Below are 14,371 nucleotides of genomic sequence, written 5' to 3' on the forward strand. Positions count from 1 at the left end.
TGTTTATTTCTGTTTGCTGTGATTGTAGGGGAATGTGACGTTGTTCGTTCGTGTGTATTTCGGTATATTTTGTTAACGGGTGTAGTTCGGACACGGAAATACTAAAAGACCATTTCAGAGAAATTTATGCGAGTGCTGGGCAGGTGTAACAGCTGTTGTCACTCCTAACAGCTGTTCAGTCAACACTGAGTCGCTTGGGGTGGGTCGCTGCGGTGGGGGGAGGGTGTTTGGGGAGGATATGTTGGGGAGTAGGAAGGGGGGGGGTGTTATGAGGTACCAACATGGGGCTACAGGTACATGTCACCTGCAGCTCGCAGAAGTCACCATCTTCCCTCACAATCCCTACCCACATCTTTCTACTGTACCCTCCTCTTCCCTTTAGCCCTTTTCCTTCTCTCTCCCCACGCCCCTGTCCCCCCGCGTCCCCCCCCAACACCCCTCCCACATACGCTTGTAGCTGTCACTCACCTCAACGCAGCCGGGGACCTCTCAGCTGATTATCTAAACAACGTTTGGGATCATTATTGTTAAGTGCTTCAGCGAGCTCAACGACCTCTTTGACAATAACCAGACATTTTCCTGCATGTTCATCCCATAAACCAGGAGACTTACCCTATCGTCGATGGCCTTAATCAGGCACTTTCACAGGCAGAGAAGACACTAGATACCTCCCATGGCACTAACATGGGACCTTCTCCCCTACAGAGATGGCTGAGCGGTACTGTACCGTGGGAGGCTACTGGGAGGGGAGAGATCTGCAGGAGGTACTGGCTGGAGGCTGGACCAACTACACCTCTTGCCTCATCCCGGAGATCAGGATTCTTATGGATAAGCTCTATGCTAAGTCCAAGGAAGATGCTCAGGTGAGTGTAAGGGCCACAGGTGGATGTCCCTGGTGAGTGGATGTCTCTGGTGAGTGGATGCCACAAGTGAAAGGTTTCCAGGAGTTCGATCCCTTTGTATAGCTTCAGTGTTTTCTCACAGATGCGTCAGGTTATTATAGTTTCATTGTGTGGTGCCATTATTAAAATGGGGGGTTCATTCAGTCTATGTGGCCGGCTGTCTGTCTTTATCTACGTTAATTCATATTGATTTTTTTTATCTGTGTCTTTGTCTGCTACTGTCTCTCTCCGTCTCTGACTCTCTCTCTGTCTCTCTCTCTCTCTCTCTCTCTCTCTCTCTCATGATAGCCAGTAACTCTTGGCTCTCTCAGCTTTAGCATTTAGATTCCGGCTTGTAAGTTTTCGAGAAGAGATTTTTCTCTCTGCTTTCAGAAGTTGAGGAATTTTTGAAGAATGATACACTCTTATCCCTCGAGCCAACCGCGATGGGTACGGTAGCCTTTCCTGTTGTTTTTTATTTTTAAAATAAGCCTATGGCAAGTGTGGAAGCCTATGTTTTTCATTTTTGAAGCCTGTGATAATTTGTAATGAAGCCTTTCGTGGTTTTCATCTTAAGGTGTGAGGAAGCATTTTCTATGGGCTTTGTGAAAGCTTTGATGTGTGAGGGGTTTAAGGAAGCCTCTGACATGGAGTTGTGGGAGGCTTCCCTGTGATAGATATGGAAACCTCTTTTATTTGGATCATAGAATTACGCCTCATTATGGTTATGAAAACATTAATGCATTTTATCTGGAAATCTTAGCTGTATTTTTACTATTTTTAGTGGCAAGAAAGAACGGAAAAAGGAAAAATGGCAGAGAAAAAAAAAGAAGGCAAAAATGTAACAGGCGAACATTTGAGAAATGACAGAATTACCGCCGTATTGAAAATAAATCACACGTATTTAAACCAATATCATTATATGCAAATTATTTCACGATGCTAATCTCTGAATCGCGCCAGAGACAATGGTTTGTCGATTTTCCATTAATATTAATGTTTCCGTGACAAATAACAATCCCTCATTATGGAGATTGAACAGATAAATTAATATAATGATAAAGAGAGTTTAGTATGCAGGAATCTCACTGTATCATCTGCATTAGGGAAATCCAAACCGAAGTAAATACATTAGAATTTGCAGACATACTCTAAAGTCCTATGTACATACATATAGGAGATATATATACACAGATGAATCCAGCTTTCGGTGTATATGCAATAGATTTCTAATCTATCTATCCACTATATTGGTCTCACATATTTAGTAAATTTCCTGTGATCTGGTGTGCATTGGGTCACTGTTTCTCGGTGCTCAAGTGCCCCTGTTTTGTGTCTGTGGGTTCTAGTGTGTGTGTGTGTATATCTGTCTGTATGTCTTTGTGCCTAGATCCATGTTTGTCGAGTGTCTGTGCTTTCGTGAATCTGCTCATGTGTCTGTATAACACACGCGCATACATATGAACTCTAAACAAAGGGATGAGTTACAATGCTGTGGTTGAAGATATGATGACCAAACCAGACACCAGAAGATGAGGAGAGGGTCGACGTTTCGGTCCGTCCTGGATCATTATCAGGTCGATTACCAATCCTCAACTCTAAACAAACAACAGCAGAAAAAGTAAAGATGTCATAGGAAGGAATAAGTGAAAGGAAAGACAAGTGGCGTAAGATTTCTTAAATTTTTCTGTAAAATTCTGAAGTGTCAAGAAATTGGTTAAATATTTCTAAAGTTTGGAAAGAAAAGAAAATAGGAGAGAGAGAGAGAGAGAGAGAGCGAGAGAGAGAGAGAGAGAGAGAGAGAGAGAGAGAGAGAGAGAGAGAGAGAGAGAGAGAGAGAGAGACAGAGAGACAGAGACAGAGAGAGAGAGAGAGAGAGAGAGAGAGAGAGAGAGAGAGAGAGAGAGAGAGAGAGAGAGAGAGAGAGAAAGAGACTTATGTGTGAAAATATCCTAAATACACAAAAGAATCTTTAAACCACCGAATCTAAATTCCATTCAAATTAAACAATTTCCTGTTCCCTTCCTTATAAGTTCCCTCAGAAACTTTAACCTGCTGCAGGTTACACCTCAAGACATCGTAAGTGAAGCCAGCGAGCAATTACATAATAGCCTTTGGTTCTAATTTTAACATTTACTTCTCCCAAGTTTTCTGAATAATCACCACCAGTCCAGTAACTTCAAAGAGCTCACAGTATGATTTCCTTGATATACCTACCAGTTAATAAGAAAGATTTAAGAAACACTCTACAAATATTCAAGCTGAGCTTGCACCAGCATTAAATAAAATTATATTCAAAATATATATATATATATATATATATATATATATATATATATATATATATATATATATATATATATATATATATATATATATATATATATATATATATTGACCAGACCACACACTAGAAGTTGAAGGGACGACGACGTTTCGGCCCGTCCTGGACCATTCACAATCGACTTATCGACTTGAGAATGGTCCAGGACGGGCCAAAACGTCGTCGTCCCTTCAACTTCTAGTGTGTGGTCTGGTCAACATACTTCAGCCACGTTATTGTGACTCATCGCCTGTATATATATATATATATATATATATATATATATATATATATATATATATATATATATATATATATATATATATATATATATATATATATTCGTCTGTAAATATGCGTATTCATGTGAATATTTTCCTTTTTTAGTAAATAATGACTGATCTCATAGTAACTGTGGCGACTGTTGGACTTCATATGCAAAGATATAAATTTGGTAGAATTGTAGCCCAGTCATTTGGTTTAGTACGTCGACTGTCTTGCTTATTTTTGCAGGGCTGCCGTTCGATCCCCGATGGCTCTAGGGTTTGGACCACGATCCTTTACTCGATCGTCAAAACCCAGCTCCTAGTCCATTTATACTTTCAAATTACTATGTGGTTATACTGGCCTGGCTCTTTCTCCCCCCAACTATACCTTAGTATATTTGACAGATATTTTCACCTCAATAAACTTATTTCAATTTCAATATTTTCACGACATACTTGTATGCGTTAAAGACCTGTCAGGAGTAGAGAGGCTTCACAGTAGGCTTCAAGAAGCCCCAGGTTCGAGGCTCACTCTTGAGTACGAGTGTGTCAAAATATATTTTGTGAGGAAGCCAAGACTCAAAATCTTTAAACTTTTCTTCTTGAAATCCCCCGAAACACATCGCTAAAGTTTTGTTTAAAAGTCCCAAAAAATTTCAATCAAATAAGTCTTTCATTGCGTGCCGTGAAAAAATTGTGTCGGTCATTTTGTTTGCGTTTCTGCTAAAGTTACGAACTGTGAACTTGACGACGCGAAGATTAGATGTTCAGATGTTTTGTAAACCTGACAAGCTGATTAGCTGACGAACTGATTAGCTGACGAACTGATTACCTGACAAACTGATTACCTGACAAACTGATTACCTGACAAACTGATTAGCTGACAAACTGATTACCTGACAAACTGATTAGCTGACAAACTGATTACCTGACAAACTGATTACCTGACAAACTGATTAGCTGACAAACTGATTACCTGTCAAACTGATTACCTGTCAAACTGATTACCTGTCAAACTGATTAGCTGACAAACTGATTAGCTGACAAACTGATTACCTGACAAACTGATTACCTGACAAACTGATTACCTGACAAACTGATTACCTGACAAACTGATTACCTGTCAAACTGATTACCTGTCAAACTGATTAGCTGACAAACTGATTACCTGTCAAACTGATTACCTGTCAAACTGATTACCTGTCAAACTGATTAGCTGACAAACTGATTAGCTGACAAACTGATTACCTGATAAACTGATTACCTGACAAACTGATTACCTGTCAAACTGATTAGCTGACAAACTGATTACCTGACAAACTGATTACCTGACAAACTGATTACCTGACAAACTGATTACCTGACAAACTGATTACCTGACAAACTGATTACCTGTCAAACTGATTAGCTGACAAACTGATTACCTGACAAACTGATTACCTGTCAAGCTGATTACCTGTCAAACTGATTACCTGTCAAACTGATTACCTGACAAACTGATTACCTGACAAACTGATTACCTGACAAACTGATTACCTGACAAACTGATTACCTGACAAACTGATTACATGTCAAACTGATTACCTGACAAACTGATTACCTGTCAAACTGATTACCTGACAAACTGATTACCTGACAAACTGATTACCTGACAAACTGATTACCTGTCAAACTGATTACCTGTCAAACTGATTAGCTGACAAACTGATTACACGACGAACTGATTACCTGACAAACTGATTACCTGACAAACTGATTACCTGACAAACTGATTACCTGACAAACTGATTATCTGTCAAACTGATTACCTGACAAACTGATTACCTGACAAACTGATTACCTTACAAACTGATTACCTGACAAACTGATTACCTGACAAACTGATTACACGACGAACTGATTACCTGTCAAACTGATTACCTGACAAACTGATTAGCTGACAAACTGATTACCTGACAAACTGATTACCTGACAAACTGATTACCTGACAAACTGATTACCTGACAAACTGATTACCTGACAAACTGATTACACGACGAACTGATTACCTGTCAAACTGATTACCTGACAAACTGATTAGCTGACAAACTGATTACCTGACAAACTGATTACCTGACAAACTGATTACCTGACAAACTGATTACCTGACAAACTGATTACCTGACAAACTGATTACACGACGAACTGATTACCTGTCAAACTGATTACCTGACAAACTGATTAGCTGACAAACTGATTACACGACGAACTGATTACCTGTCAAACTGATTACCTGTCAAACTGATTAGCTGACAAACTGATTACACGACGAACTGATTACCTGTCAAACTGATTACACGACGAACTGATTACCTGTCAAACTGATTACCTGTCAAACTGATTACCTGACAAACTGATTACCTGACAAACTGATTACCTGACAAACTGATTACCTGACAAACTGATTATCTGTCAAACTGATTATCTGTCAAACTGATTACCTGACAAACTGATTACCTGTCAAACTGATTACCTAACAAACTGATTACACGACGAACTGATTACCTGACAAACTGATTACCTGACAAACTGATTACCTGTCAAACTGATTACCTGACAAACTGATTACCTGACAAACTGATTACCTGACAAACTGATTACCTGTCAAACTGATTACCTAACAAACTGATTACCTGACAAACTGATTACCTGACAAACTGATTATTTCACATAAACCCCAAATAAATCCAGTTTGTAACCCCTAAGACATCCACACGTCATATTTCTTCCCAGTGTCATCAGTCGCTCACAAAAACACACAACGGAAACAATTACAGCATAAGACAATGGAACGCCCTCTGGACGCTATCGATCACCAAACATGAAACCTCAGAACGGAGAAGGTAAAAAAAAGCAACTTTTGCAGATAGCGTGTTGTAGCCGTCAGCCACCGTCAACACTCCCCCCAGGGGAGGGGCAAGAACACCCACCTACCGTCAACACTCCCCCCAGGGGAGGGGCAAGAACACCCACCTACCGTCAACACCCCCCCAGGGGAGGGGCAAGAACACCCACCTACCGTCAACACTCCCCCCAGGGGAGGGGCAAGAACACCCACCTACCGTCAACACCCCCCCCCCAGGGGAGGGGCAAGAACACCCACCTACCGTCAACAACCCCCCCCCCCCAGGGGAGGGGGAAGAACACCCACCTACCGTCAACACTCCCCCAGGGGAGGGGCAAGAACACCCACCTACCGTCAACAACCCCCCCCCCCCCAGGGGAGGGGGAAGAACACCCACCTACCGTCAACACTCCCCCCAGGGAAGGGGGAAGAACACCCACCTACCGTCAACACTCCCCCCAGGGGAGGGGGAAGAACACCCACCTACCGTCAACACCCCCCCCCAGGGGAGGGGGAAGAACACCCACCTACCGTCAACACTCCCCCCCAGGGGAGGGGCAAGAACACCCACCTACCGTCAACACCCCCCCCCAGGGGAGGGGCAAGAACACCCACCTACCGTCAACACCCCCCCAGGGGAGGGGCAAGAACACCCACCTACCGTCAACACCCCCCCAGGGGAGGGGGAAGAACACCCACCTACCGTCAACACCCCCCCCAGGGGAGGGGCAAGAACACCCACCTACCGTCAACACCCCCCCCAGGGGAGGGGCAAGAACACCCACCTACCGTCAACACTCCCCCAGGGGAGGGGCAAGAACACCCACCTACCGTCAACAACCCCCCCCCCAGGGGAGGGGGAAGAACACCCACCTACCGTCAACACTCCCCCCAGGGAAGGGGGAAGAACACCCACCTACCGTCAACACTCCCCCCAGGGGAGGGGGAAGAACACCCACCTACCGTCAACACCCCCCCCCAGGGGAGGGGGAAGAACACCCACCTACCGTCAACACCCCCCCCCAGGGGAGGGGGAAGAACACCCACCTACCGTCAACACCCCCCCCAGGGGAGGGGCAAGAACACCCACCTACCGTCAACAACCCCCCCCCCCCAGGGCAGGGGGAAGAACACCCACCTACCGTCAACACTCCCCCAGGGGAGGGGCAAGAACACCCACCTACCGTCAACACCCCCCCAGGGGAGGGGCAAGAACACCCACCTACCGTCAACACTCCCCCAGGGGAGGGGCAAGAACACCCACCTACCGTCAACACTCCCCCCAGGGGAGGGGGAAGAACACCCACCTACCGTCAACACTCCCCCCAGGGGAGGGGGAAGAACACCCACCTACAGTCAACACTCCCCCCCCAGGGGAGGGGCAAAAACACCCACCTACCGTCAACACTCCCCCAGGGGAGGGGCAAGAACACCCACCTACCGTCAACACCCCCCCCCAGGGGAGGGGCAAGAACACCCACCTACCGTCAACACCCCCCCCCCAGGGGAGGGGCAAGAACACCCACCTACCGTCAACACCCCCCCCCCCAGGGGAGGGGCAAGAACACCCACCTACTGTCAACACTCCCCCTCCAGGGGAGGGGCAAGAACACCCACCTACTGTCAACACTCCCCCAGGGGAGGGGCAAGAACACCCACCTACCGTCAACACTCCCCCCAGGGGAGGGGGAAGAACACCCACCTACCGTCAACACTCCCCCAGGGGAGGGGCAAGAACACCCACCTACCGTCAACAACCCCCCCCCAGGGGAGGGGGAAGAACACCCACCTACCGTCAACACTCCCCCCAGGGAAGGGGGAAGAACACCCACCTACCGTCAACACTCCCCCCAGGGGAGGGGGAAGAACACCCACCTACAGTCAACACTCCCCCCCAGGGGAGGGGCAAGAACACCCACCTACCGTCAACACTCCCCCCAGGGGAGGGGCAAGAACACCCACCTACCGTCAACACTCCCCCCAGGGGAGGGGGAAGAACACCCACCTACCGTCAACACTCCCCCCCCAGGGGAAGGGCAAGAACACCCACCTACCGTCAACACCCCCCCCCAGGGGAGGGGCAAGAACACCAACCTACTGTAAACACTCACCCCCCAGGGGAGGGGCAAGAACACCCACCTACCGTCAACACCCCCCCCCCAGGGGAGGGGCAAGAACACCCACCTACCGTCAACACCCCCCCCCCAGGGGAGGGGCAAGAACACCCACCTACCGTCAACACCTTCAGAGGAAGAACAAAGAACACATCGGCCGGAGATGAAGAGGAGGAGGGTGCACAAGGAAATCACATTAACACGTATAAATCCCGTATTAGGAGGGGGGGATAATATATTTAATTGCTCCGAATATGTGGTGTAGCTTCCCGATCGATGCCACGTCTGTTTCCCCTGCAAATATATCGTTTCGCCACCACTCCGAGGGGGACAGACCTGGGACTGGCCTGATGTCTCTGTCTCTCTCTGTCTCTCTCTTTCTGTAGCCGGAGGCAATATCACCAAAACGTTTCACCGACGTGATTCTAGTTTATATTTTTCTGAAACTCAACTATTTGGCTAGGCGAAGAGTTGACCAGCACAAGTTTAGCTAGGCGTAGAATTAGGCAGCATAAATATTGATATGTGTAGATTTGGCCAGCGTAAATACAGATGCCAACTGACTTAATTGTATCAGATTTCGAGACGCTAGTTGTGGATCAAGAAGTGAGGCACTTGGCAATTTCGAAATTGCTCCAGTCAACTTGAGACGGATGAACGTCGGATTTGCAGTCGAACTGTGTGCCAGAGAGAGAGAGAGAGAGAGAGAGAGAGAGAGAGAGAGAGAGAGAGAGAGAGAGAGAGAGAGAGAGAGAGAGAGAGTGAGAGAGAGAGAGAGAGAGAGGATAAGAAGACAGGCAAATTGAGGGATTAACTACAGGTAAATACCACCAGACAGGCAACAAAGACATACTGACGACCATACCAGCAGACAGGAACACAATCAGACAACACAGATTGACAGGCGAAAATATAAACATCCTGGAGCCAGTCAACAAAGCACAGTCTGATGGCTATACAAATAGTTTGACGATGGGACCTTTCCACTGCAAGATAAAGAGAAGTATTAAATTTAAGTAAACGTGCCAAAACGTCTCGTCTTCCCAGGGATTCGAACCCGGGACCATTGGGTTGTGAGCCAGCTCGGGGAGTTTATATATACAGTCTGAACCCATTATATATTCTGCGCTTCGTTCCAAGCCAACGTGAGATTGGTGATTGGGGAAAAAAATTGTCTTTCCATCGATTATTGATAGACAGCTTCTGAGCGGCTTCGGTATATTGTACTCTGATTGTGAAGAGTGAAGCCATAGGGGGTGCTTCTGATTCGCAACTTTCTCACACACAAACATTACCACAAACTTTATTATCAGTAGATTGACGGTTTAGAGGCGGGACCAAAGAGCCAAAGTTCAACCCCCCGCAGGCACAACTACGTGAGTGCATTCAGACACACACACACACACACACACACACACACACACACACACACACACACACACGATGTTTAGAATGTGGTGGAGGCTGACTCCATACACAGTTCCAAATGTAGATGTGATTGAGCTCAATAGGCTCAGGAATCTGCACACCAGTTGACTGACAGTTGAGAGGCGGGACCAAAGAGCCAAAGCTCAACCCCTGCAAGCACAAATAGGTGAGTACACACACACACACACACACACACACACAGAACGACAATCTCACACACTTCGCCCCTCCAGATAACTTGATATCATACCCCCCTGAGTATTTACTACGTTGGCGCGGATTTTCTCCTTTTGTCCTCGTTATCCCTGGCTGAGGTTCCTCACACTGCCCCCACAGTCGCCTCACGCCCACTCCTGCACCACCTCAACCCGTTCTCGCACTTGCTTACAGTCAATATTGGCTTATTTAATAAGTGCATATGTGACATAATAATTGATTGTGAATATTTTAGTTTACCTTATAAAGCTTCATAAAAAACACCGACCTCACCTAACCTTCTTAGTATGTTAAGATAAGCATCTTATTGCTTCTTATTTACAATTATTACTTAACCTATCAACCACCTTCAGGCTCCTCCATACAACATATGAGAGAGAGAGAGAGAGAGAGAGAGAGAGAGAGAGAGAGAGAGAGAGAGAGAGAGAGAGAGAGAGAGAGAGAGAGAGAGAGAGAGAGAGAGAGAGAGAGAGAGAGAGAGAGAGAGAGAGAGAGAGAGAGAGAGAGAGAGAACAACGAGACGTAACTGAAAACTTTTCACACGAGTCAAGAAGAATTTACTGGGTCGAGAGGGTGTTATTGACGAGAGCACCGACTAGCAAACTCTTATACTCTTCCTTTTTTCTTTTCTTCCACATTACGTGTTGTCATATTTTTATCTTCGTTCCATTTGTATATCTTTATTGTATTTCTCACTATACTTGTTGTCTCCTGCTTATTCTTCTGTATTTTTGTTAATTCCTCTTTCACGTGTGCATATATTTTTGAAAACTTTTATGTTTTATGCTCTATTACTTTCTCTAAAGTCTACTTTATCTCCTCTCTCTATATATTCCATATCCTCTTTATTTTTCTCGGTCTCTCTCATCCTTTCAAAAGCCACCATCTTCGTATCTCCTTTACCACATCCACCTTTCTTCTCACTCTCTGTTCCACATTCTCACTTCTCATCTTCTCCTGTGGAAGATCCCTGGTCAAGAGCCTCGATCCAGGGAACCACTTTCCGACACACTCACACACACACACACACACACACACACACACACACACACACACACACACACAGACACACACACACACAGACACACTCACACAGACAGGTGATACATGACGTTATACGTTAATGAGATTTCTTTGAACAGAATGTCTGTCTGTTTGTTCTAAGTTGGAGGCCACACGGTTAGATCTACCCTCACCCAAATTAGCAGGGGGAAGGGTGTGAGGTATGGGATGAACATAGGATGGTCCGGGTGGCCAGAATTCAAAAGGTAACAGCGTGCCAAGGGGTCAAATTCAAACCCTCCCATTCGACGATTTCTGACACACTACCCTCCAGTTAAACAGCTTAATATTTTCAGAACAAACATTTAAATAGAACAACTTTTATAGTAACAACCACAATCATTCCCTGATCTTGGTTAAATTAACATAGATTTCCTACTATTAATAATTTGCCCGTACTACCATAAAACAGACAAATTCGTCTACAGCTTTAAAGGTTTCTCAAGCGACGGCGCTATATAAGACGTGCAACGCAACCAAGAAGGCCCTTGACGTTATCTTGAGAAACAGCTGGCAAGTTACTGATATCTTCCAGAAACCAAACTCAGTGGATAACTATCGGGAAATAATATATATGCCGTCCTCTGATACGGGAAGAAGATGAATCAAATGTACTTGAATAATTTGCCGTTTAATCAAAGTCACAAAAACAGAGATGAATGCTAATCAAAGTAATGCTAAGGATTGTAATCATAATGCTATTTGTAATCTAAGTATTTATATAAAAAAAAATCTTACGTTATGAAGTAGAGAAACGTAAGAACCGTCACCAAGAGTATTGTGTCCGGTTCTAGCGAGTTGCGTTTCTAGTTCAATGGAACGGTGCGTTCGTTCAATGGAGCGGCGCGTTCGGTTCAATGGAGCGGCGCGTTCGGTTCAATGAAGCGGCGCGTTCGGTTCAAACGAGCTGAAGTTATGACTCAAGGAAGCGGTTCAAGGTTCACACGAGCGCTTCGTCCGGTTCACACGAGCCGTGTGAACGGGTTCCTTTTGTGGAGATAATGGTCTCATCTAAAGACTTGGTCCAATCGTAACTCTCCTTTCTCTCCTAAAACGATCCGGTTACAATAATCCGGTCATTAGTCTTGTTGTGTCCGAGTGTATGTGAGCATGAGCTCACATTATCCGGCTTTTTTTTTTAGGGGGGAGGGGGGTTTGGGGTTGAGCTTAAGCTCCTGGGCCTGCTCTGGGTCAGATCCGCATTTGAATCTGCATATAAGAAGTAAACATTGCTCCTTCAAACCTTATCACAAAAGGTACCAATGCAATGTGAGTCTTGAATGGGTAACTACCTCCACCTAATTCACCTGACCCTTCTAGATCATTAAATAGTAAATATTAAAACAGTGAGGAAGAGGGTGTTAAAGGAATGAGTAATGAGTTTTTTTTATGTCTGGAAGCCAGAATATTGCTTTCTTAAGACTCCTCAGCCATTATGACAGAAGAATGTTGATTAAAAGCAGAATAAAACTGTTAATAAATATAAAAGATTAATTTAAACCGAGGTTTAAATATATATTTTGTTATTTAAATTCTGGTATTTTCGTTTAACCCACCAATAATTCTTCGTTTTATCTGCATTTCCTAATCCGTGAACTTCCCATTTCAAACAGCTTTCCTTGTTTTCACCTAGTTGTGTTTGCGGGGGTTGAGCTTTGCTCTTTCGGCCCGCCTCTCAACTGTCAGTCAACTGTTTACTAACTACTTTTTTTCCCACACCACACACACACACACACACACCAGGATGCAGCCCGTCACAGCTGACTAACTCCCAGGTACCAATTTACTGTGTGTGTGTGTATGTGCGTGCTTGCCTGGTTGTGCTTGCAAGGATTAATCTCCATCTCCTGGCCTCCACCTGCTGCGGAAACATTGCTTCTGTACCCTCACTCGTCGCTTTCTATGTAGTCGGTGGGACAAGAAATATACCAGGAATTTATCTTAACTCATTCCCGAGAGATTCCGAATATCGAAACGAATCGCTGGTACTTCTCACTCCTCCCCTGGCGAGTCTAGCACCAGGATAACGGGTTGAGATAACGACTGCGCCACACTCTCAACAACGGCAAAATCTTCTTTATGATGCAACTATTACTTTTCTAATAAGTGTCATCTTCCGGCGTTTTTCGACCTATTGTTCCTGCGCCCTGTCTCATGGTGCGTGCAAGCACTCGCACAGGCACACACACACACTCACACTCACACACACACACACACACACACACACACACACACACACACACTCACACTCACACACACACACACACACACACACACACACACACACACACACTCAAACATACCCTGATATTAACAACGACATGGCAGGCGACCAACATAATACACAGGAACTACTCTTGTGCGTTTGTGTCAGCAGAGTAGCGCGTGTTTGGGAGAATGAGCTTCAGTGTTTGTGCGTGGAAGTGTGTGTGTGTGTGTGTGTGTGTGTGTGTGTGTGTGTGTGTGTGTGTGTGTGTGTGTGTGTGTGTGTGTGTGTGTGTGTGTGAATGTTCTGTGTTTACTTCTCATTTACTGACAATTTTTTACAAGTGTGGAACCCGTCTTGGTAACATGATGACCAAAACTGTCACTACAACAATATAATATTTTATAAATGAATGGATTAAAACAAAATTATTTCCAATAGCATTCATATACAACAACAAAAGTTAACTAAACTCTCATAAGTGACATGAAAAATTCAAATAAATTAAAGATAAAATTACTATTATTACTACTACTAATAATAATACATTTTATCACAATTATTATATTTATTATTGTATATATACTTTAATTATTCCTATTTCATCTATTCATTACTAATTTACACGCATTTTCGTTAGAGGTATACATAGAGGTATACTGGTTCTCGGTGTATATATACGCTAGGAGTATAATTTTGATTTAGAGTATGTTTAGTATTAAAGTGTACCTGCTAATTGGTCTGTATGCTGTTGTGGTGGTCTTACTGGCCCAAGACCTTACTGGCCTTACTGCTTTGCCCAACCACTTGGGCTGGAAGGTAGAGCGAAACTCTTGCTTCATGCAGGCCGGCGTTCAATCCCCTATCGGCCAAGTGGTTGAGCATCATTCCTTCCCCCCGTAATCCCAAGTCCTTATCCTGACCTGATAGTCAGGATAAGTTTTTTCCTGATAGTCCCTTTCCCTTTGCCTTGTCATCCTTTCCTTATCCT

General features: G+C 44.7%; 1 protein-coding gene and 1 long non-coding RNA gene across 2 annotated transcripts in view; one reads left to right on the forward strand and one right to left on the reverse strand.

Moving 5' to 3' along the window:
* The window catches only part of LOC138353133 (uncharacterized), a 180,884-nt gene that overhangs the window by 74,699 nt on the left and 91,814 nt on the right, over positions 1-14,371 (reverse strand). The window lies entirely within an intron of this gene.
* The window catches only part of LOC123770891 (PDF receptor), a 113,096-nt gene that overhangs the window by 64,819 nt on the left and 33,906 nt on the right, over positions 1-14,371 (forward strand). Inside the window, exon 4 of the mRNA XM_069305965.1 lies at positions 706-863. Coding sequence (XP_069162066.1) covers positions 706-863 — 158 coding nt within the window. The remainder of the gene's footprint in view (positions 1-705; positions 864-14,371) is intronic.

The sequence above is a fragment of the Procambarus clarkii genome, chromosome 56 (genome assembly GCF_040958095.1).
Source record: "Procambarus clarkii isolate CNS0578487 chromosome 56, FALCON_Pclarkii_2.0, whole genome shotgun sequence".
NCBI classification, from domain to species: domain Eukaryota; kingdom Metazoa; phylum Arthropoda; class Malacostraca; order Decapoda; family Cambaridae; genus Procambarus; species Procambarus clarkii.